General features: G+C 36.4%; 1 protein-coding gene across 5 annotated transcripts in view; it reads left to right on the top strand.

The window, feature by feature from the left end:
* The window catches only part of CHID1 (chitinase domain containing 1), a 98621-nt gene extending 75414 nt beyond the window's left edge, over positions 1-23207 (top strand). For all 5 annotated transcript variants that reach the window (XM_053945603.1, XM_053945605.1, XM_053945604.1 and 2 more), the window contains 3 exons: positions 18462-18542; positions 20847-20889; positions 22938-23207. In XM_053945603.1, coding sequence (XP_053801578.1) covers positions 18462-18542; positions 20847-20889; positions 22938-23036 — 223 coding nt within the window. In that variant the 3' untranslated portion in view covers positions 23037-23207. The remainder of the gene's footprint in view (positions 1-18461; positions 18543-20846; positions 20890-22937) is intronic.
* The last annotated feature ends 544 nt before the right edge of the window (positions 23208-23751 follow it).

Genomic DNA, 23751 nt, shown 5'->3' with positions numbered 1-23751 from the left:
AATGAACTTCCAGCCATAATATTCAACCATGCTACCATTGTAGCACTGCCTACATTTATGATATTGGGTTGCTTGAGTAAAGTTTTAGAATGCCACAGTGTGTTAGTACATTCTTCAAGTCATGATTATTGTTTTGCATATAATGTGTTTGCTGCCTTTTTATCAGTGATTGGAAAATAATTCTGATGTAATTTTTTTTTTAAGAGAAGTTAAAATCATTGTAACAAATCCATTTATGTATTAACTGACATTACATTTATAGTGACTTTTTTAGAGCCAGTTGGTATGCAGTCTGTTTTGAAAGTTAATATGCTCTCAATAGGACAAGTGAAAAAATAACTAATTACTAGAAAATGTAGTTTATCTCTGTTGACTTGCTGAAATATCATGGCAGCGATTAAAAATAACAGCCATTTTATCAATGTTCTTAAATTCCAAGGTTTAACAGACTTGAATTCAGAAAAAAATATGATCATATTTAATGGCTAGTTAGTATTACAGAAACCATATATAAATGATAAATCATGGTTTACTCTCTTTTTAAGGCATTTCTCAGTATACATTCATGGTGTATATTTTAAAAAAAACTAATGTTATACCAAATTTCAGAACCTGTGATCCTTTAAGTATGTTGTACAATTATCTGAGCAAATTGGAGCAGTAAGATGCCAGATCTGCTGCAATTAACATTAATAACCTGGTTCTATTTCTAATGCTTTTCTAAACACTGTAAAATGAATACACTTACTTAGATTCACCTTGGAGTTTTGTATGTTCCCAGGCAAGCCTTATGCACCAAATCAGCACTTGTTGGACTATGATTCAGTATCTCATCTGCTCTTTTCTGATTTCTCCTGAGCCACAAACTTTGCTGGTGATTGACACATTCTGTTAATGCTTGTTCCTGTATGGAGATTAAAGCATGACTGATGGAACTGTCCCAGACTTTTTCATTTACCTAGATTTCTCCCTCATCTACTGCAATTGCACGTACTTGCCCTGTGGAAAAACAAAATTGAAATAGGTGCTAAAGCCACAATTAGTTTTACATTAACCTGACTGATTAGTACTTATGGGCAAAGTAATACAAATTATTTCTGGTTTGGTATTTATTTTCTGGTTCAAAGGAATGTGTAGCAGACAGTGGTGTTGGCTGGAAATTGGCAAAGGCTGGTTAAATGTGGCCCTTAGCTGAATGTTGCTGTATGATTAGTTGAAATGTTCTTGATACCATGTTGCTGTATGATTAGTTGAAATGTTCATGATACGAGAACTGGGAACTGCATTCAGAATACTTTATGGACTTAGTTAAATAGTTCATCACTTGTAGTTCCTGTTTCTGTGGTCCTTCGTTATTAATTTCTAATATTTTGTTTGACTTCTTGGCAATTTTTGAGTGCTAGATTGATGCTGAGAGAGAACAACTTATATAAACACCATGGTCATTTTTCTGAGTGATGGAAACTCATTCAGAACCTATATATTTTTCTCATAGTTATTATTTTGTGTTTATTGGCATCTGGCTTTAGTTGCCATTTTATTGCGATATAACTTGTTTCCCTGAGCTTCTGCAACTCATTTCAGTCAAGTTTGGTTTTTAATTGGCTCTGAGCATTTTCATATCATCAGCAAATTTTGCAGCATTGCTAATTTTTACAGATTTTTCTGTATATGGAGTGAACTGCAGAGGTCACAACACAAATATTTGTAAAATACTGTGCCTTCTTTCTGTTGTGAAAACAACCACTTACTGTTGCCAGATAAACAGTCCATATGTCTAGTAATTTGATGAAAAAGGCTTTTTCAGTGCAGAACTATGGATTCCTACTAGTATCTTCTTTCCCTCTTGAGGGGGTTTGAAGTCAGAGAAAGCCAGGCTTCTGAGACATCAGAAATAGAAAATGATGGAAAAAATTCATGTAACAGCTGTTCTCTCTTTAAGGGATGCATCTGTATGCCCAATTTACTTCCAGTCTGCCTTTGCCCTGCCCTTGGTAGGAGATACATGCCTACATCCTTGGGTCACGCAGATTAATGCCCTTACACCAGAGCAGTTGTGTTCTAATTCTGTCATTTCACTTGCTCACACTTTAATCTGCAGCCACGCTCTGCTCCCATTTACCCACTGACAGAAGGTGGATAACAGAAACCTGTGTGCTGGTGCACCCGTGCACTGCCATTCTCTGGAAGTGACCCTGCCTGGGGCTGCACCTGGGAATGCTCAGGTCGTGCCAAATGCTTGTGCAGCCCTTCCCCATGTATGGACTGGGCTGGAAAGCTTGGAGAAACACTGTTTGCAGTTGTGGCTTTGCCATATTCTATCAGTTGATCCCTCTGTAGGCTGCAGGTCAATGTGTCACTTGCAGTGACTGGATGCTGTGCAGGTACTTCCCAGAGTTCCACTGCCAGCAAAACCACATGACACGCAAGTTTTGGGTTTGAAATACCTTCACTCCCCTTTGGGCTTAGTGTTGCAGAAGGGCATGAACACCATAGACAGTCTTTGAATTAATGAATATTTTCAGGAATGAATAATGCATAAATACAGCTCTTACTGCCACCAACAATCCATGTTGTTTTATAATTAAATATGCATTTCTTTTATATTTGAAAATATAAAGTATATTCATTTTGTGGGTAGTGCAAAATTTATGATCTTCTTAATTATTCATTTCAATGCCTTTTAAAGATTGTAGATCTATTTAAGTGACATGACAGATGACCACTCTGTCCCTTACCAGCTCTTGAAAGAAAATATGATTTGGAACTCCTAAGGTCTGAGCCTTCTCTTTTGCCCATCAGTTTAGATATGATCTCTGCAGTCTGCAACCCAGGTTGCCCAAAGCATTTGACCACTTTGTTCTTCCTGAAGTCTTCTGTAGCAAAGGATCTTAATGGAAAGAAAATGTGTGAAAATGTTTGAGGCTCTGTGCTTGACCACCTGCAAGGCAGTGATCAGTGGGTTAGAGGGTGAGACCTAGCATGCAAGTTTTGTGTTACTGTGCTATGTGCAAATTGGAGATGGAAGCATTCAATCTGTGTTTCATGGCCTTGTGTATTTACATTTATAGTCAGGATTTTTTAAAAAGAACATTTATCTTTGTAATTGACATGAAGGAATAGAAACTTAGACTTAAGAAACACCAGTAATAAATCATACTTTGTCAGGTCTGGTTTGTTATATCCAAATGGCAAACAAGACCAGCTGTGTACTGCTTTTGACTTTCATTCATGTCTCTTGTATGAGCAAAGCTCTAGGTTTTCTAACTTCGTTTTGTGAAATTTATATGCTTTACTATTACATTTGTTGATAAACAGGACACTAGGAGAAGATTTTTACTGGGTACTATTTTGAGTAATCAAAAAGTGAAATGAATATTTGGTTTTGGTAGGTTTTCAGGTTTTCCCTGTGAGAACTCCTCAAGTATGTCTTTCAGATGCTGTTTCCTAAATGCTGCTATTTGGAAAACTTGGTATTTTGTCAGTTCTTTGAATACTGTGCCCATGGTTTTTAAACAGTCAATTGCAAACCTCAAGATGCAGCTCTTTTAGCTTGCTGAGTTGTCATTGCAGCAACTTCCAACTGCTCTGTTTTTCCTAACATGAATTATGTTGACCATGTGTACACTTCAACCACTGCCCATTTGAGACTTACCATGATGATTTGCCTGAAATAATTCAGCAAGACATTTTGCTGGATTTACAGGTGTAACTTTCTAACTTTATTACTTACTGCTTTTAACATGGTTATATTCTTCTCTGATTCAAAATTGTGAACTATACACTCCTTCAATTACCAGGGTTCTTCCAGTGCTATTCTCTCCTGCATTAAACTGCTCTCTCTGGGCTTTGAGAATTTTACAGTTGTAGATGTGGTTGTTCACTTACTCCTGTACATCTAATTTTATGACATAAATTAGAAAAACTTTTTTGTTTTGTTTTTAAAAATGCTAGTAATATTCCTTTCAGTCACTATACTCTCATTGTAGCAAGGAAACTACCCAGTATTGTGATTTACAGATACTTCAAATGCAGCAACTGATGCTGTCACAGAATGAGTGTTTAACACAGTGTAACCACTAGACTACGGTATGCCCTCCCAAGAAATGTCTTATTTCTCCTGAAATTACATTTAAATTCAACCATTGTCCTGTCTGATACATCAGTCTTAACAGACCACGTACTTCCCTTTACAAGATCCTCTTCTGCTGGTTCAGTAGGGAGCGTTCCACAAATTACTTAATTCTCTTTGCTGACATGCCTCACTGGGACAGCCAATACCAGAATGTCACTCATCAGCATTTTCTTTGATGTATTTAATTTTCTGTTAGTGAACTAAAGCTGATTTTCACATTCAGTGCATATTGAATATCTGGGAGGCCACTCTGAGGTACTGTAAGAAGGGTCTTGCTGTCTGATTCTGTTTTGCATCATCTGGGGCTGATGATCCGACTTCTTTCCCTCTGCTGTGCAAGTGCACTAAACCAGATCCCTTTACTGTTCAACTCCAGCTGTGAAAGGCTTGATCAGCAACTGGTAGCTTTTTCTTGAATGCTAATTTTAGAGATTCTCTAGTTAGCTAATTGTGGCCAAAGAAAAAGTGAAAAAGCTTTACGACCATCAAGTATCTTACCATAAAGCATTACCTTAGGCATTAAGCATTACCCTTTTTTTCATGGGGTATTTAACCTATTCAAAAGCTGCCTGGACATAACCCTGAGTAATGTGCTGTAGAGTTTGAGAAGGGAGGTTGGACAAGATAACCTCCAGTGGTTCCTTCCAACTTTAGCCATTCTGTGATTCCTAATGCTTTAAGAAAAGAAAAAAAGGAAGTAGCAGAGAGCAAGCAGATAAATTGTTATGTCTAATTTCTGTTTTCTGCTCAGCCTTCTGTACTGGCATTCTGTTTCAGAAATTTAACTCATAAACCACTATAAGGTTCTCCCTGAGCCTCCTTTTTCTGTGGGCTAAACATCCCTGGCTCCCTCAGCTGCTCCTCATCGGACCTGTGCTCCAGATCCTTCCCCACCTTCATTGCTTAGCTGAGTGTGTTTTCTAGAGGTTGCTAGCTTGTCATTTACATAATGCAAGGAGTTTTAAATTATTTGGCTCACACAAAGGAACACAGTGAAACCAGGCTTCCACCAAGCAAAGATTGTTGCTGAATCCTTCATGGCCCTTTCCTATGTTAACTAAAATTTCAGAATTTCTTTATGAACAGTACATACAAATTAGACCTGAGTCTCTTTATATAAGGCTTTAAAATAATGTTGGAAATAATCAATGTGGCATGAAGTGTGAAGCTTCAGTGTGTCTAGTAAAAGCAAGTACAGCCTTGTTTTATGTTGGGGATATTCCGTGTTGATAAATTACTTGCCTGTGACCATAAAAGAGAGGTAGGAGTAGCAAACCAGCAACAGAACGTTTAACTCATAACTGTTCTATGAGTTAACCCCTAGGTACTGCTCCATCATTACTAAATCACTTAGATTTACTAAACTGATTGGAGCAAAACTTGCTCTCAGCATCTACTTCAGCCTTGTAAAATCATTAAGAACTTCAGCAAGTTTTAGCACACAATCTACATATTTCTTATTACTAGGGTAATGGAAAAGATGTTTTATTCTTCTGTCTCTACAAATGTAATCCGTGATGTAAATTGAGTCATTTTTGTTCACATCTGATATACTGAATGATGTTGTTTTCTATTCCATTTTTAATATATGTGGGTAAGTATACTGACTTTTTCAGTACTGATATTTTAGTAACCAGGCTTATTGCTATTTTAATTATTTTTTAATCCTAATGTTTCTGTGTTTGTCCTTACATCTTATGTACAGTTCTCTTTCATTAATCTATCCTGAGTTCTGAACATTGAGAGAAGTGCTCCTGAAATGCTCCTGAAGTGCTCCTGTCATGTAATATAGTTATGGCAACTTGGTAATTTTTTAGCCTCCCTTTCCCTCTGGGACCTTTTGGGGAGCACAGTGAAGATTATCTGGAATCACATAAAGAAATGTAGACAGTTGTTATAATTTTTGGATATCTGACTTGATTTTTTAATCAATTTTTTAAATGATGTTGCAGTATTTTTGAAGAAATAATTATACATCTTTAGTTGCCCATGTAGGGATAAGTCACTGTTTTATAATAAAAAAATCCCCATCATTATTGACTGGATTGGTATTGTTTCTATCTAGTTTAATTTATAACATTATCCCAGACTTCTGTCCTCAGAAGAAGACCTTGTTTCCACATAGGTTTTTATTTTAATCTATGGTCTTCCCACTTTCGTCATAATTGCTTAATATTTATGCATTGTCTCATAGTGTGAAATCCTGTAACAGTGTGGAAGTCAATGGTTTTGTAAATTCTTTCAGCGCTCTTCTATTCAAAATGTTCTTATTTTATTGTAGGTACAAATTAGAACAAAGATTATACATTTGAAAGTGAAGGTGCAGAACAAAACTGTTCTTCCATAGGAGAAGAATATGTAGTACCTGCTAGTCAAGTTCATTAAATTACGTTGTTATAGCAACTGGTTAGCCTCTTCCATACTTAAAATATCTTGTGTTAAATAATTGGTGCTGCTTAATTGTATTTTATTGCAAAAAAAGCAAGTAATTAAAGAGGTTCTTGCAATGGCTGTGGGGCCAGAAAGGGTCAGAAACTACTTGTAATTGGAATATGTTTTGTGAATATAAATTAATAGATCTAGTAATCTATCTCTTCATTCCTCAAGATCCAAAAAAAGTATCTAGCGTACTTGAATTGCTGTTCCTTGCTTGGAAATATTAATGGATAAAAATTACCTCTTGTCCTCAATAATTTTTTTTCTTTTGTTCTCATCCTCTTAGGAAATCTGTAACATGTGTGATGTATGGGATAGCCCTGTCCACATTGACAAATGGCCCAATAAAATGTATTTTGGACTTCTCAGGGCATTTCTCTGTATTCTGGCTGTCAGTCATGTGTTGCAGCAGGTTCTTTTCCTCCAAGTTTGGCCTTCTGCATGAAAACTTTCTGAGCATCTGATCAAACTCAGCAGCCATCATAATCCACAAATATAGAGCTTTGTGGGAGAGAAAAGATTTCTAACAATATAATATTTGGGATTTCAAATCAGCAAGTGCCCAAATCAGTCAGCCAAACAAGTTCAAACAATCTCAGTTATGAAATTAGAGCCTATTGTTAAGACAAGAACCTTCACTTTTTTCATGGTGTGAGAAGGTAATTTTTATTTCTCTTCAGGACTTCTGGAATTGATCACCAAGCATTTTTTATGATGAGTACAGAATCCATTATCTGGCAGTAATGGTTCTTTACTTAAAGAGAAAACTGTGCCATCCTGAGGGGGTGGGGGATTGAAATTAAAGAGCTTCTGAAGTGGTGCAGTAGTTGTGTGTAGACTACAAAGTGTGTAAAGCAGTACTGGCAGGCACTTACAGGAGCAGCTGCAATGCAGAGTGAGAGAGGAACAGATTACAGCCCTCCACTTCATGTAAAAGTAAATACAAGTAAAATATCACCTAGCAAAAGCCTTACCAATCCCAAATGTAGGTCAGTAAGTCTTCCTGTGACTGCAGTTGGAACCGTTTTGTCTAATCCAAGCAATATTCCTCATGTTATCTGTGCTTGTGCATTATAGGGGTTCACAGCTCTACAGCTGACAGTCCCATCTGTTTCTCTTCATCTCTGAGCCTTGCTCTTATCCTCTTTTTATGTGTCTTCACCAAACAAGGTCATTCATTCCTCTTCTCTGTGCATGCCACTGTAGCAAGAGTTCCTCTTAATTAGGTATGTAGGGCACAGGGAGTTGTTCCCAGGTGGCAAATCTGCCATACGGTTTTGAAATAGCTCTTTGCATTGAAAAGCAGAGCTTTACTTTTCTCCTCAGGCCTGCCTTAAGGTAGAAAAGTTGACTTGTTTGTGGTATGAGCCTTTCAGAATCTTGTCAGACATAATTCACCAGAATTTTTTTTTTTTAATTAAAGCAATCAAATGTTTTTTTCTGGGCCTCTGAAAGAAAAAATATTCACTGATGAAATCAGAAGAAAAGAGGAAAATGAAAGCTTCTTTCCTCAACAGTTGTTTCTGAATTGTGTTTTTTAAAAAAAGAAAAAAAGACATTTCTTAATTCCATGTTGTATCCATGTCTCAGCCACTATGCTTTTAATAATTGATCACAGTATTTTTCACTCTTTAATCTTCCTTTCGACTTTCTGGATTTGCCTTTCTTACATGCATATCATAACGTTAATATTTAATTTGCTTAGCTTTTCAGTTAGTAAGTGCTTAAAGGACATTCTTCTTTTATTGATTACACAGCTGTACTGGTGATTGCTCCATGTGTTGGATAACTTGTGTAGGTAGTGCAAAGTGATAGTGTTTTGAAAGTGTTATTGCAATTTAATATGGGTGCATATGGAACAACTTTGGAGACAGAAATGCCGGCCTGTTTTAAGTTTAGCAGTGTACTAGGATAATTTGTCAACACTTACTGTCTGAACTTGTTCAAATAGCTGCAAAAAGCAAACCTCTGTCATACAAGCACAGCAAAATAATTTCTAACTTCCCCAGATGTTAACAAAATTTAGATGTACGCAGATCCCACATATGCTGAGTATAATGCCCTTTTCATTCTTCCTTTAAACCAACAATTTCTTGAGCCAACCAAAGATCTTTTGAGAGGATTAATGCTATAAGTGCCATTTAATTAAAGATTTAAAAAAAATTATATATACATGCCTGTTAGAGGTAAATAGTATTGCATTTTGAAATTTAAAGGGGGCAAAAATGTGGTGGCCATCATTTTGTTCCCTTGATTTGCAATCCAAGTGTTACTGTTTGATTTAAGTAACAGCTCATTTGGAAATAATTATAAATAAGTTAATGTGTATTTCTTTTTTGCTTTAAAATTTAGTCTTAATCTTAGCAAATTTTATCAGAAGGAAGCGATGTTTGTTCAACAGAAACTAAATAGATAAGAATATACAATTTTTTTTTTAATTACGATAAAGATATGGAAGATGTTCTGCTGTTTTTTCATGATGAAAAATGCCCAGGCTTTTCTTTAAAACTGAGCACTGTCGCATGAATATGCATTAGTTTAACTAAATATCAAGAGATTTAAAATTCATGTTCTCAAATATTTACTTAACTCCCCTGATGAAGATAGTTGCTTAAAAGGGCATAAGCTTCCACTCTCATTGGTTAAAAGATAGTTTATGACTTCATAGCCTGTCTTCAATTCAAGTCATGCCAAAAATTGAGGAATGATATGGTATCTAGATTGTTTTAAGGCATGTTAAAAATGTATTAACCTTCTGAGATTTGCATTTTTTATGAGATATTAATACTCATTTGCATGAATTTGTCATCATTCTGTCTTTTCAAAAAACAAAGTCTGAAAGTCTTACATTAGTTCTGTTGGTGTACACAGTCAATTGAGAGGAGAAACATTCCTCTGCCAAGAATGAAAAATTAACTCAAACGTCAGCAGCGGTGTTCTTTGTTCTTCACTTACCTTGGTCCCAATAGGTGCAAAAGAGTATATAGTTCATATCTTTATGGGACAGTGGAGGTTTGGAGAATTTACTGCTCTGCCATAGGTTTTCCTTTAGCATAGTTAACTTCTCATGTTACAATCCTCCCTGCCAAGGATGGAATTTATGATTTCTTTCATATGAAACTATCTGTTATATTTGGCTTGATAACTTAAATTTATTACTGTGCTTCTATAACTACTACATGCCAAAAAACTATTCCTGAGCTGTGTTTCTTTTATTTTATAGGTGTTTGGTGTTTAGTTCCTCCTTTTGCCAATACCTTCGATGATGTTTCTTTAAGCAGCCAAACCACTCATTCATCAATGTAGTGGAAATTGTAGGCCTGATGTGATTGTCAGCTAAGGAACCTGAACATTCTTCTGAGGCTACTTGGAAGTGCAGATACTTTTCTGTGTCTTGTTCTCGGCATCTTGTGAAGCAAAGGGAATCCAATCCAACTTTTTCAGGGCACAGTCTCCTACTGTAGTTTGTTTATGTCATTGTCTGAACTTCTGATTCCTTGCAGACAGCTCTGCTTCTGACATCCTATTTTTGGAGAGACAACAGAGGCAGCATTTCATTCCTAAGGCAGTTACTGACCTGGGTCAGGTCAGTTTTACACCCCCAGAGTCCTGCAGCCTGCAAATTTTGTGTTCTGCTTGACTTAATTCACTTGGGAGCAGATCTTCCTCTTCACTCGTGTCCTTGTCCCATCCTTGGTGCCTTCTGCTGCTTGCACCCCAATGCATATTCCCTTCATTTCTCCTTTGCTACCACGTGTGTCCTTGCACCTGCATGGGGCTCAACCAGGGCATCTTAGCAACCCTGGAAACAGGGCATGAGCACCTGCCTGGCTGAGGTGAAGGCTTGAAGGAAGAACTGCATTGCTCCTTTCCTGACACAGGGTGAGAAAAAGATGTTTCTGCTGGCTTTTGTGTTTCATAAATCTGCTGGATGACATTGCTATTGACCTTGGGTTGTGTTGGGATGATTTAAATTCAGGAATGGTTGAAGAGAGATACAAGAAGAAACTGGAAAAGCTAAGAGTGGTATTTATTTGCATTAAGATCATCTGACCTGTTAGAAAAGGTTGGAAAAGAAATGTAATTTTTTAATATGTACCTTTTTTAATGAAGGAGGTATAGAAGAATTAAAAATATCAAAGTAGGTGAATTTGCACTCAAAATTCATTTTCATACTGGATTGGATCAGACTTCATCTCCTATACACTGAATTAAGATTAACTGAATCTGACCAGGCTCCAAATCCAGTATAACAGTTTTCATTGCTAATCTGTGTAGCACTGTGTAAATAGAGCTGATTTGTATACTTTGAGCAAGAAGAAAGTCTGTGATGTTGTTATGATGTGAGTAAAAGAAATCCCAACAAACCCAATCTGACAGACAACAAAAGTAGCGTGGTTTTTTAGTTTTTGTTATTTACAGCTGAAGCCAAGTAGCAGATACATTAGTGGATCTGAACTTTGTTCAGCCTCACATCCAAAGATAAATAGCCCCACTTTTTCAGATACAGTGCTTATTGTGTCAGTTCTTAAAACAATAGAGCACAGTATTTTATTTGGAGTAATGAATCTGAAAATGCTTCAACCTCAATTGAGTGTTACTTAAACATTTCAGGAAATGGGCCCTTAAACTAGCAGGTTTATCTTCAGAGATTTTATTTTTAGGGTGAACCTGCTGGTTCTTGAAACAAGCCCGTAGGGAGAAACAAACATTAGTTTTCATCACATTGAGAAGTATTTTTAAGCAGAAACACTCTGTCATGTCTCAGATTCTGAGACAGAAACTAAGCCAGATTATTGGGTGAGCTGGAGCAGGATGTAAGTTTTTATGTATGGTCTAGGAAGCACTAATACTTTCACTGTTTCTTGATGATACATTGCCTTATAGGAATCTATCAGGACCTGTGCTTCTTCTATGAAGGATGGGCATTAAGCTTCTGTAATGTCAGTGCAGTGGTTTGACCCTGACTGAGGAAAGAATCACATTGGCTTCTCAACAATGCATATTTTCAATTTTCCTTTAAAAACAGTCATGCTGCTGAACAGCAGTGTGTTACTGAAGGCACACAAACAGATATGCAAACTTTCTGCCTCAATCTAGTTATGTCTTCATTGTCTAAGAAATAGTTTTTGACTTAAAAATCAACATCTTGTTTTCTTTAAGGAGATTTTCGTATGTTCCTCTGATATCCTTCAGTCTGAGTTAAAATCTTAAATATATAGATAAATGTTTACACCTTTCTGCCTTTTGTATGATGAATTCTATTCATAGATCAATATCTAACTGTAACTTTGTGGGGTCTTTTTTTTGTAAAGAACCACCATTTTGGTTATATTGAGGAATATAGCATGCAAGTATTGCTTTCAGCTGTACTTGACATTCCTGTGGATAATTTGCCAGTGTACCACTGTGTCAACTCTCAGGTGGGTCTCCCTATAAAACCTCTGTGAAGTTGATAATAAGGGGCACTACTAACATGTTAAGCTCTATACATAGAAATATGTATTTTTTATGTTTTTTTTCTGTAGCCACAGTAAAGCACCAGAAGGTTTTGATGCTCATTGTTTCTTGAGACAGGAATGCTTCTGAAAAGCTTGACATTGCCTACTGTGTCTCCTGAGATCTGTAAATTAGGAATAATTTTCTGTCTCTTTGCAGTTGTGTTCAGCAAAGTATTGTTGTTTACAAATTACTTTGGGAATGCTGAACAAGATGCTCTTTTGAAGAGCCCAGAGTAATGATAGAAATGTCACTGAGGTTCTGCTTGTTTTCATTGGGCTGGTGCATCATGGCAGAAGGTACAAGGTCAGTGGGCTTGTGTGAGGTTGGTGTGGAAGTGCTGAAAAGCATTATCTATCAAGTTAGAAATGAAGTATTGTGAAGAAATCAGTGAGAATGATTTTATAAAACTTACTGAAAGCAATACACACAGAAAACCTACTATGTTGGAAACCTGTTACTATTAAAATAGTAAAAATATTCTTATTGACTTTTAAAATTGACAGAGCAAGGTTCAGGCAGCAACAGAGAGATTACTAGAGAAAGATGATGCTTGATTATAGATTTTCATTTCTAGGCTGCTACTTGGATATTTTAACAGCTAACTGATGATTTCGCTCTTCAAACTCTGTTTATAAGTTCTTTTACATTAAATAATCTATAGACTTAACAGAATTATTTTTGAATAATATACCCCATAGACAGGCTTATAGTGTGCTCTCCACTCCTCTCAGATGCATAAATCGGAGTAAAAATTATTTCAAAGCTAGTTCATACTTTTGATTCTCTAGATCATACATAGTAGCTGTCTTTTTCCTGGATAACCTATTTGTATTTGAAAGAACCTGTGGGATTTGTGTTAATCTGAATTCTTTAATGTGCAAGCAAGGGATACAGTGCTATGCAACATTACCACCTTTTAAAGCTAGAAGCATATAAATTGTAAATATTGTGTTACTGAGTGGAGAGAGGAAATTAGTAAAAAGGTTTTTAAGTTATTCTGATGGAACCAGTGTGGTGAAAGCTTAATTGTTCAGTCTGTTGTTGACCTTTTTTGTAATGCTGTGTATATATATACACACACACATAAATAACATTATGCTGTTAATGACTCTGCTAGGTTTTTCATAAATTTATGCATACTTTCAAAACTATTTTAAAGGCTAATAGATAAAGATGGTTAAATTGCAGGGTATCTCTGCCTTTTGCAAGTTGCAAATTTTAGGGACTGAGTGATTGAGAACTCAAAATCTGTATAAAATCTTTTTTCTTTTTCAATTTTATTCCTTTTGTGTTTTTATTTAGTACCATTGAATGCATCTTTTATCAAAACTGTTAGTTTCATGACAAAATCATTCAGTAGCTTATAGGATATTCAGAATTTTTGCATTTGTTTTTTAGAAATTATCTTCTAAGAAGAAGAGAAGGCCAAAAAATTCCCACTTTTAAAACCTTTTTTAAAAAATGTCTCCAGATTGTATTGTTTCTTGACATTTTGTCTCACCTAAAAGAAGTAATTTAAGAAAAACCTTAAGTGGTAAAATGTCAAGGTAGCTAAAATTAAACATTAAATAAAAGGGGGTTTGACTTACAGGTTATATGTACAACCCCTCTGAAAAATCTTGTTTTGAAGATGGGAATCTTCCCATTCACAGTGTGTCCTGATGTACACAGAGTAGTGGGGAAACAGACTGGTACTTTTTTGGAAGGTATGTTCTGAGAATGTTCTTAGGAGTACTGCTGTGAAAACTGTTTTGGAGCTATTTCTCTCTATTTGTTTTGCATCAGAAATCAGAACTCTTGAGCTCTAGAATACAGCCTTTTTTGTGACTTCTCTTACTTTTTTTTATTAAGAGATAAAGCTCCCTATAAAGGGGGAAGATGGGCCCTGTCCAGCTGAGTCTAAAACTTGCCATGCATAGGCACTGTTGATAGGTATGGAGATACAATTCCTGGTAGGTTCACATTTTAATAACTAAGCCTATTGTAACTGAAGAAAACTGAAAAGAAAATGTTTGGTATAGATTTTCAAGCCGAGTAGTATTTTTGTTCTTTGACTGAATCTCTCAAATTTGGTACAGTGGAAGATAAACTCAATTTTCTGTAGCAGGAGAAAATGGTCCTTCATCCTGATTGGAGAACTATTGCTTCTAATCAGAGCTTAGTTCATGTGAGAACTGGGGAGAAAATATAAAGTGTTAGAAAAGAGCATTAAAATGCAATGCATGCTCAGTAGTGGTTTTCTTTTCACTAAAGTTTTTTGTTGAAGAGTGATTCAGGACTAGTAAAGCAAAACACCCAAAGATTAAAAAGTTTAACTTCATAAATAAATCCTAGTTTAAGAATTAAATATGAAGCTATCTCTTCCTAGAATGTAAATTTTTTTGTTGCAAAAGATATACTAGAGACTGGTTTCTTTATATTTTCAGTGAAAAAAACATTATCCCTGAAGATAAATACCTTCTTCAGGGGGACTAAAGATTGTGGGTTTTACCTTAACATATTCCAGGGCCAAGCCATTTTTCATGTTTTGGAAGAAAAACATCTAAGAAAAGGAATACCAGGCATAAATCCTGAGAACCTTTCATCTGGTTCCTTTATTTATTCATTGAATAAAGTAAAGTGCAGTAGTGTGTAGGTGTAGTCACTTTAGGGTTGTTCATAGGGCTGTCTTCAGCAGCACTGATTTTACAGTAACTCCATAATATGTATGTTTTGCATATGTATGCAGAAGGGAGTGTTTGTTTTATTGTTTTAACCCAGAGTGTTTGCAACCAGGAGTCTCCGTCACACAAATAATAGTTCTTCTCTGAATACCAGGAAATGCCCATTTTGACAGAGGCATGGCCATTTAAATGAGCCAGAATGGCACTTGTCCATGTCAGAACATGTATTTGCAAGGTGGACATGCAGGTGACATTGGCCTTTTGTTACTATTCCTAATTATCCATGCAGATCTATCATTTCTATATGTTGCATTGGTGCTTCAGTAAAGGCTGGCATCAATAATCCAGATACTTCATCCATGCTGACCTTGTTTCAGGCTAGCACCATAGAAACAGCATGACTTGCTCTGCAAATGGTCACAAACTTCCCAGGAAATATGTAGTGCAAAGCTGTGAAACTGAGTTTCCAGTGTTTTTCATTCTCTTAACTGCTGAGGCAGCTTGGTAAAAGAAGAAAGGTAGTAAGTTAGGAACTGATGGATGAGGAATTAGTCTGGATAGTAGTATAAAAGCAGAAGTGAACTGGCACAGAGGCAGTAGAAAGAGGGATAAATTAGAAAGAGAGGATGAAAAAATAGCAATAAATACGAGTTGAAAGGTATAGAGTGAAATGAGGGGTGAAAAAAAAGGAAAGCTGGCTGTGGTGAGCTTCTTGCCTCTTTCTTTTCCTCTGTAAGAACCCGAAAATTTATCTAGAATTCTGCTATCCCAGAGACATTGACATCCCTTGTCTTGTTCACTGTGATGGCAAATTTTGCTTTTCTATTTGTTTGTTTGTTTGTTTTAACCAGCGCATGTCAAATATTTATTAAGTCAAGTACTGCCCCAGCAAGGAGATCATATATTAAGGGTGCCTGGCAGGCATTAGTTTGAGTCAAGCAAGTGTGTTGTGACAGAGCTGCTGCAGTTTTACACAGGAACCTTTCCACTTATGACATGGTAGGATTCTAGAGAGATAATAGGATAATATGGCATATCTTGGAGTTCTTACCTTGTTTCTTTTACTGAAAGAAAAGGAATCAAGTAAAGGGGAAATGACTACAAGAAGGGAACAGGTTATTCCCAAGTTAGGGCAATAGAAAACCCATGGCTACAAGAAGGGAACAGGTTAATCCCAAGTTAGGGCAATTGAAAACCCATGGGAAACAGATGTGGTTTGCTGATTCGCCTCTTCCCAACTCTTCATAGCAACTTTGTGTCTGGTTAAAAAAGATAAAGCTTGATTTTCATAGTCATTGAGTATGCAGTTGCAACTGAGGTAAATGAGAGCTTATTGTTTTGAACATTGTACTTGGAATTTTTGTTGTCCTTAACAGAGAAACATAAAAACCAAGTTCCTATGTTACAAGTAGGATCCCTAAGATTAATGGATAGCAGTGACAATTTGGAGGCTAATACTTCTTTTTTCCCCAATTGAAGCTTGTAGCTAGTCTCATCACTGTAGATGAGACTATTTCAAGGTGAACTTGTTAATTTTTGCTGTTACACACTGTGGGTTTAAATGCCTAGAGACAGAGGAAAAGGAAATAAATTCTCTGTGCATGGTCAGGATGAGTGCTCATTAAATGTGGTATATGCCTTAACAGTATTAAAATAATAATAATATACCTTTTATAGAAAAGGGTATAATAATTGGTTCCACTTGCATTTCTAATTTTAAAGCTTGTTCGTAAGTATTTTGAGCACTCTTTAATTGCGTTGGGAATTTTAGCAAGTGAAATTAAGATTTCCCATCTAAAGTCCTACATTCAGGAACAAAGTTTTGTGCCAGGATGTCTTGGCTGGTAATTTTTGTTTTCTGCTCTGGAACATCTTGGTACCATATTCTAAATGAGTGTGGTCTCCTGTCATTAGTGGAATGGGACAGTTTGTTAAAATCTGTCCTTAAATTTTAAATGTCCAAAACTAGATTTCTTTGCATATGTTTCTAGTAGGGCAACTTAAAATTTTGTATGTCTTAAAAAGGGATGGGCAGGTTCCAAAGGTCTAACTTACCCTATTTGAAAATGTCCATTATTCCAGGGCATGTGTGTGTGAGGGAGAGTGCAAGAGCTCTTCATGTTTCCATGTGCTCACGTGTTCCCATGTGTTTGCTTATGCAGATAAATCCATGCCTGGCATGGGTTCATTTGACATAAACACAAAAGAAAATCTTTTCTAAACCTGCTATTAGTAAGAAACAATTTACCAATATATGAATAAGCAAGCCACAGCAAAAGACAGAAGATGATCCTGGCAATGCTGAACATTTTAATTACATTTAGAATAGTACCAGATGAGAGAACAAATCTTTTTCAAACTGAGCAATACAAAATTTTTCTCTATTTCTTGATGTATAATAGTGAGGTGGGTTTTCAGCACTGATGCAGTCAGGATAGTGGCTGATGGAAATTTTTTAATAAGAAATAGGATGATTTAAAGGAAATGTTTCCATCATATCCTGCTTATGACAGGATTTCATATGCATATGAAATCCTGTCATAAGCAGAGAAATTATTGCAAGATTGAGACCTATTGTGGTGGGAGACGGCTTTGATAGACCTTTCAAAAAGAGATGGCCAAAGATGCAGGTTAAAAAATGCGGAAGAGACAGGGGAATGAGACTTCTTGTTTTTGTGTGACACCTGTGTGGCCTCTATCACTGGCAGTAGCTTGCCATCTTCTGGTCCTCTGACATGTGGCAGACAGCAGCTTTGTTTCTGTTTTGCTGTCAGAAATGCAGACACTGTCTCTGCACTGAGAGGATACTATGAGCTATAAATTTACAGCATACCAGCTCTTCCACCCCCATTCCCCTTACAGAGTTTTGGGTCCCAGTAGTACTCTATCCTCACTTTGCATCAAGGGAGATAGGTCATGCCATGTTCAAAATGTCCTTGCAAGAAAATGATACCAAGAAGCCAGTGATGGGGAAAATTCATATGCAGAATTACTTATCAGTGAACTTTACTTGACAATTTCATTTTTAGAAGATTAGCTAAGCCCCTTATCTAGAAGAACTTTCCCAATGACATAAGCCTCATAGTGGAGGACACAGCTGTGTGCAGCCTAGGAATGACTTCACTTCCTGTGCTTTGGCATATGGATTTCAGACTGTAGAAATATTAAAACAGTGCCTTCATGTGTCCTTGCAGATTTGTCAGTCGATGAATATTAATTCATTCACAGAGCTACACACAATCAGAGAATGAAAAAGGGGCTACCTGGAGGCCATCTGGCCCAAGTTCCCTGCTCCAGGGACCATATTACTGAGGATGGTGCCCTGATACCTTTTGAATATCTCCAGGGAAGGAGACTCCACAGCCTCTCTGGGCAATCTGTTCTAGTGCTTGGTCACCGACATAGTAAAAAGTGTTTCCTCATATTCAGGTGGAAGTTTCTGTGCATCAGTTTCTGCCCATTGCCTCTTGTCCTATTGTTTAGCACCACCTCCTGACACCCTCCCTTCAGATATTTGTATGCAATGCTTTAGAAAAAAATAGCCTAAAAATGTGAACATGAAATTGTAAAATGGTTAAGGAAATGAGTTGTCAACAAGAAGATATTTTTGATATCATGTTCAGCATCTAAACATGGTAAAACTGCCCTTTCAGAAATTTCTGCAATGTGATTTCATAACTGCTTCTTAGAAAAGTTAATTCCTTATCTATGCTTTTAATTTGTAGGTACATTGAAACCTTGAAGGAACACAAGCCAAAAATTGTCTGGGATGAAAAAATTTCTGAACACTACTTCGAATACAAAAAGTGGGTTACATTTATTAACTTACCATTCTGCAAATATTTTTGGGCATGGGCCAATGACTGTAGTAGGCAGCTGAATTCAGCAAATGGAAATTCTGCTGATTGCGATCTGTTTGTCAACATTGAACTGCAGCATAAAAGAGTGTTTTGTGTGAGAGGGAAAAATCAAAGAAGGATTCATGAAATTACATAAACTAGAACTATCTTTAGAAGAGAAGTCTGATGAGTTGTATCTTTAGAAATTATCCATCCAAGTTATCTACTGAGTGTCAGTTAATCAGAGGCTCTGAGATGAGTACTGGGAGCTGTATAATAACTCAGCCAAAAATAGTTCTGAGAAAAATCTATGGTACAAGAGCCTGGTTTAACAAGTCCTACTGGTAAGATTGTTTAAGTGACAAACTTCCACTAGATGGAATGGACTGTAGAGTAATGTAATAGAAGTAAAACTAAGTGATTTCCAGATAAAGGTTTTGAAAGAACTGAGAACATTAAGGATAATAATGTTCTTTGTCCTCCCTTGTTCATCATGAGATGACAAGAGGATTCCTGATCTAGAAGCATCTATTTAAAATAGATTTAAATAAAACCAGCAACATCTTTTTAATCCTATGATAATTTGCTATTTTAATGCAAATATATCAAAATATGCAAAATGATACAAACAAATCCTACTACTTCTGCAAAGCTGTGTCTTGTATATTACTCAATGCATTGTTAATGATAAACAACTGAAAGGAAGAGTAAAGCACATTTTAGAAGCTTTTAATAAAAACAATCAAAACTTCTTATTTCCAAAACAACCTTGTTTAAAATATTTTTAATTATTAAAAAAGCCAACCAAAAAAAAAACTAAACATAAACCTACAAATCACCTACCTTTGTATTTTTAGTTTAATTTTCAAGGTATTTCTCAGCCTGTAATTTTCTTCTGACTTTTATTTATCAGGAGAAAAATCTGTTGTTCAGCAGTGTTTAAATTTGTTTTCTGCGATTGTATGAAAGGATTGGGATCTGTATGCTTTCATTTTTAATTATTTGGTATCCTGTTGCAAAATTACTTTATACCAAGCAATTACAGTTTTTTGTGTTAACTAAAAAGGAATATCAGAAGCTCTGTTTTAATGATTTTTAATGTCCAATCCTGTTGGAGACACAATGAACACTAGATGAAAACTTGCTCTCAAAAGTGTAACTCTGAGGACTCTGTTTGAATGGCACACTTCTGGGATTCTTGTCTGAATCACATTTCTTACATGGCAAAATGAACTTGTGGCAGAGGGATAGCTTGTCAGTAGTACTTCCTCTTTTTTTTTTTTTGAAGCCAGCCTTGGGAGGTTCTTATGTGGGGCTTCCTGGAGGAATTTTTGATGCATGAAGCCCACTCTGTCTAAAAAGCACTGTAAACTTCACTTATGCTGTGCTTGGCAGTCAGCTCTGTGGTTCAGCTGGCTGCAGGGGAGGGTTATTTAAGGAACTCTTTTTCAGTTACCACTTTGTTTTGCAAAGGTTCAATTATCTTGGACAGGGATGGCAGCCAGGCCTGAAATATGTATGCTGCTTCCCTGGTGAAGCCTCTCACCTGGAAATCTTGCACGTCTGCAGTGGCTGAGAAATGAAATCATGAATCTTTTAAGCAAAGCACAGCTCATGATTTCATGTAGCAGGCAGAGACTGTCTATTACAAATTGTTGCAGAAATCTGAGTGCTTGTCCCAGTGCACAGGCAAGTATTCACTTATGTAAGTTGTGAGACTATAGGAGCAATTCCTTTTTGGTCTGTCCATGCACTCTACTTTTTCTCCTGGCCTAAGTGGTAAAGTGGTGCTGTGAGACCCCTTGTAACTCATCCTTCTCATTACTAGGGGTTTAAAATGCTACCTTGGTATTTGTGCCCAGTATAGCTTGCCCTGTCTGTTTATTTTATACTGCTGGCAGTTAATTTAGCCTAAAAGATAATAATTCAGGGAATTGGAGAAAATATTTCACAGTTTGCATCAGAAAACCAAACGTCTTCATCTTTTTCAGATGTGCATTTAGCTGGCACAACTGCCTGTTATAATCTGACAGTTTTGTCATCCAGTTGCCACAAAATATCTCAGTGTTTACTAAGTTATGGTATCAAACCATCTCTGTTGTGAGATCTCTTCTTGGATCCTCTGTTTTCACTGTCAGCCTTTTCACAGTATCACAGAATCTCAGAATGGTTAAGTTTGGAAGGGACAAACCTGGTTTCAATTTTAACCTTAGTTTAAAATCCTGTTATCTATCAAAGCTACTGTGACTATTTGGTTTTCTTGTTTTGCAGAAATAAGGGAGGAAAACATGCAGTCTTCTACCCAACACTGAAGGTAGGTGCCACTTTCTCAGGTCAGAGGGCTGTAAGAGGACAGATATGTTTACTTGACCTGTTTCATTATTGAGATATTTCAGAAAATGTTGAACTGGGTTTAGGCTTTTGTGAAAGAAGTTTGCCCTCCTGTAAATGTTATGTAAATTGTTATGATTCAAAGATTCAGCTGCTTGTGCAAGAAGGTTGTTTTTTTCTCTCATGCATAATGGGGTTTTGTGATCTCTGAAGATAAAAGTATGTCTAGAGATAAGACACACCAGGACAAACCGGTGCTGTAGAGGACCTGTTCAAGTGCACAGCTTATGTACTATGTTGTTAGCAGATTCTCAGACAAGATACCAAAGACATTTTCCTTCTCATCATGGTGGCTGGAAGCTTTGAGAACTTTTGCCTTTGTAACAGGGTCCTGATTCTCCCTGTCAGCCTGCATCACCCTGTTTTCTTCAGCTCTGTGGAACAGAACTTCAGTATGTGGAACATACTTTAGTGTTTTGAAAACTTCTACACAATAGCCTGCAGTAGAGCTGGATACAGGATAAAGTGGTTAATTACAGCCTTAGTTCCTAGGAAGTTCTCTTTAGACTTTCTCAAATTAAACTGAAAAAAAACCTGAAAAAGCCAGCATGTTAAACCTCTGCTGGCTTTTAATATTGGAAGGAAATTGCTTCTGTAGTGAAATTGCATTGTATTTACAGAGACCAGAGACTTTTTTTATGGTTAAACTAGTATGAAATTATCTAAGGCTCTGTTTTCCTGGATTGTTATCTTAAGCACCATGAGTAAAAGGATATTTCCCCTGATTAATCCAATATGGGTGGAAATACTATCACATATGGGGTATTAACTACCACATCTCTGTTCTTGCTAGTGCTGCCTGTCTGAGAGTGTTAGAAAGTTTCATTGTGAATGTATCAGAGAAAAGATAGCTTGTGCTGTTATGCTGTTTTCTTCAGCCTGGGGGAAGGATTTCACCCTGCCATTGTCAGTACTAACCAAGTTAAGAAAACTCATTCCTGTACATTTCTTTTATTACTTCTTCTCTAACAGATCATCACTAAACTGTGGTGATTGGTGAATGCATGGGAATGGGTTTCTTTCCATTTTCAACATTCTTGTAATGAAATAGTTTGAGATTTGTTTCCTGGTCAAGATGGTCAGTAAACACTGAATGTTATTACCTCATGAAAAATGTATTTCTTTCCCCTTTTAATGTTATACTCACTGACAGGTTGCTCAAAATTAGTTTGTTCATGACTAGTTAAAAGTAGTCATGAATGCCAGGCCCAGTGGATTTGTTAATGAGGCTGTGATACTTTATTCTGTTTCCCATGGAAATGATTTTTAAACACATCCTTAGTATGAATAGTTTAAACACTGCAGCACTGTAGTTCAAGGTAGGAAAACCTGAGAGCAAAAGATTGAAAAATAATTATTTTTGTTTCCACTCAAATAAAGGGCAGAACATGAATTGTGGCATTGCTTCCCTTGTTAACCAATGGCTAAACTAACTCTTCTAAATCAATGGCTAGAGCTCAAATAGAGATACTTTTAATTATTATCTCCAAGAATCTCTTTAAAATAGAATTTTTGTAATATAAATTGTGACTCTGTCCTGGGAAAAGGCAAGGGTAGGCAAGAGATCTTGATGGTATTTGACAAATTGTTCTGATCGTCTTCAGTGATAAAGTTTTATTTTACCCCTGAGATATTTCTGAGAAGAGTTAGAATTTCTGTACATTGTGAAATAATAGTCTAAATTAGAATAGTCCTTTGCATAGTTCATAAATCTGATTTATTTCTGTGACATTTTGTCTGTTTAGCTGGTAATCTTTTATTAGGTCATTGAATTAACTGGTATGATTAAGTGTCTTTGACTGAATGATTGCTTGCTAACCAGAGAGTATTTGAAATACAGACAAGGTTTTTCAGTAGCTGGTTCAAGGGTAGATGTTTTTAAAAGGTCTGATAATGGCATGAAGAGATGGCAGTATGGAGTGTCTGATATCTCTGACTGAGACATGATTGCTTTATGTGTCTTTCTCTTAGTCCATCCAGTTGCGCTTGGAGCTTGCAAAAGAATTGGGCACTGGAATATCCATCTGGGAACTGGGACAAGGCCTGGACTATTTTTATGATCTGCTTTAAAATGAGAGATGATCTTAGAAAGACTTTATTTGCTTCACTGAGGCTCCACCTTCAATTAATCTGGGTATCCTGTAGAGGTGATTTTTAAAACATTTTTTTGTAATTTATATAATATCTGTATCAAACTTGCATTTTTTCCCCAATAAAGAATTATTTTTGATTTGCCACACAGACATGATTCTTGGTATCTGATAAAATTCAGAGTAAAAAGCCCACAGTCATTTCTCTTAAAGCACCGGAATTCCAAGTAATTGAAAACAGACTAACATAGCTGGATGGAGTCAGAATATTGAGAGTTGAGAATATTTTCTGAAATGTTTTCTAAAAGAAATAAAAGGGAGAGTTGATGCCATCTGATCAGAGTTTAAGATGGAGACCTTTCAAAGAGCTGCTGGTAATAACCAAAGTAAGAGAACAAATAAATCCATCATATTACACCCAGCAAATTTAAAATCTGCTGGACTCTCTGCATCTTGCTGTCTTCTGGTAAGGTAAGTGAACATAAAATGTCAGGAGGGGAGACCAATTAGAAGACTTTCCCTCAAGCTGGTAGAAAATCAAGCATTGACAAGCTAAGCTGTTGGCTCTGTTTGTTTTGTCATGATAGTAGTTCCATTCCTTAAGTAGTTCAAAGTCGCAATAATTTCAATTTATGACCTGTTTCTAAATCAGTTCTAGTACAAGAGATGCTCTGTGATTTCTCTACCCTGCATAG

Source organism: Vidua chalybeata, chromosome 6 (assembly GCF_026979565.1).
Source record: "Vidua chalybeata isolate OUT-0048 chromosome 6, bVidCha1 merged haplotype, whole genome shotgun sequence".
NCBI lineage: Eukaryota > Metazoa > Chordata > Aves > Passeriformes > Viduidae > Vidua > Vidua chalybeata.
Note: the sequence above shows the minus strand (reverse complement) of the source record. Positions and strands in the feature narration are given on the sequence as shown.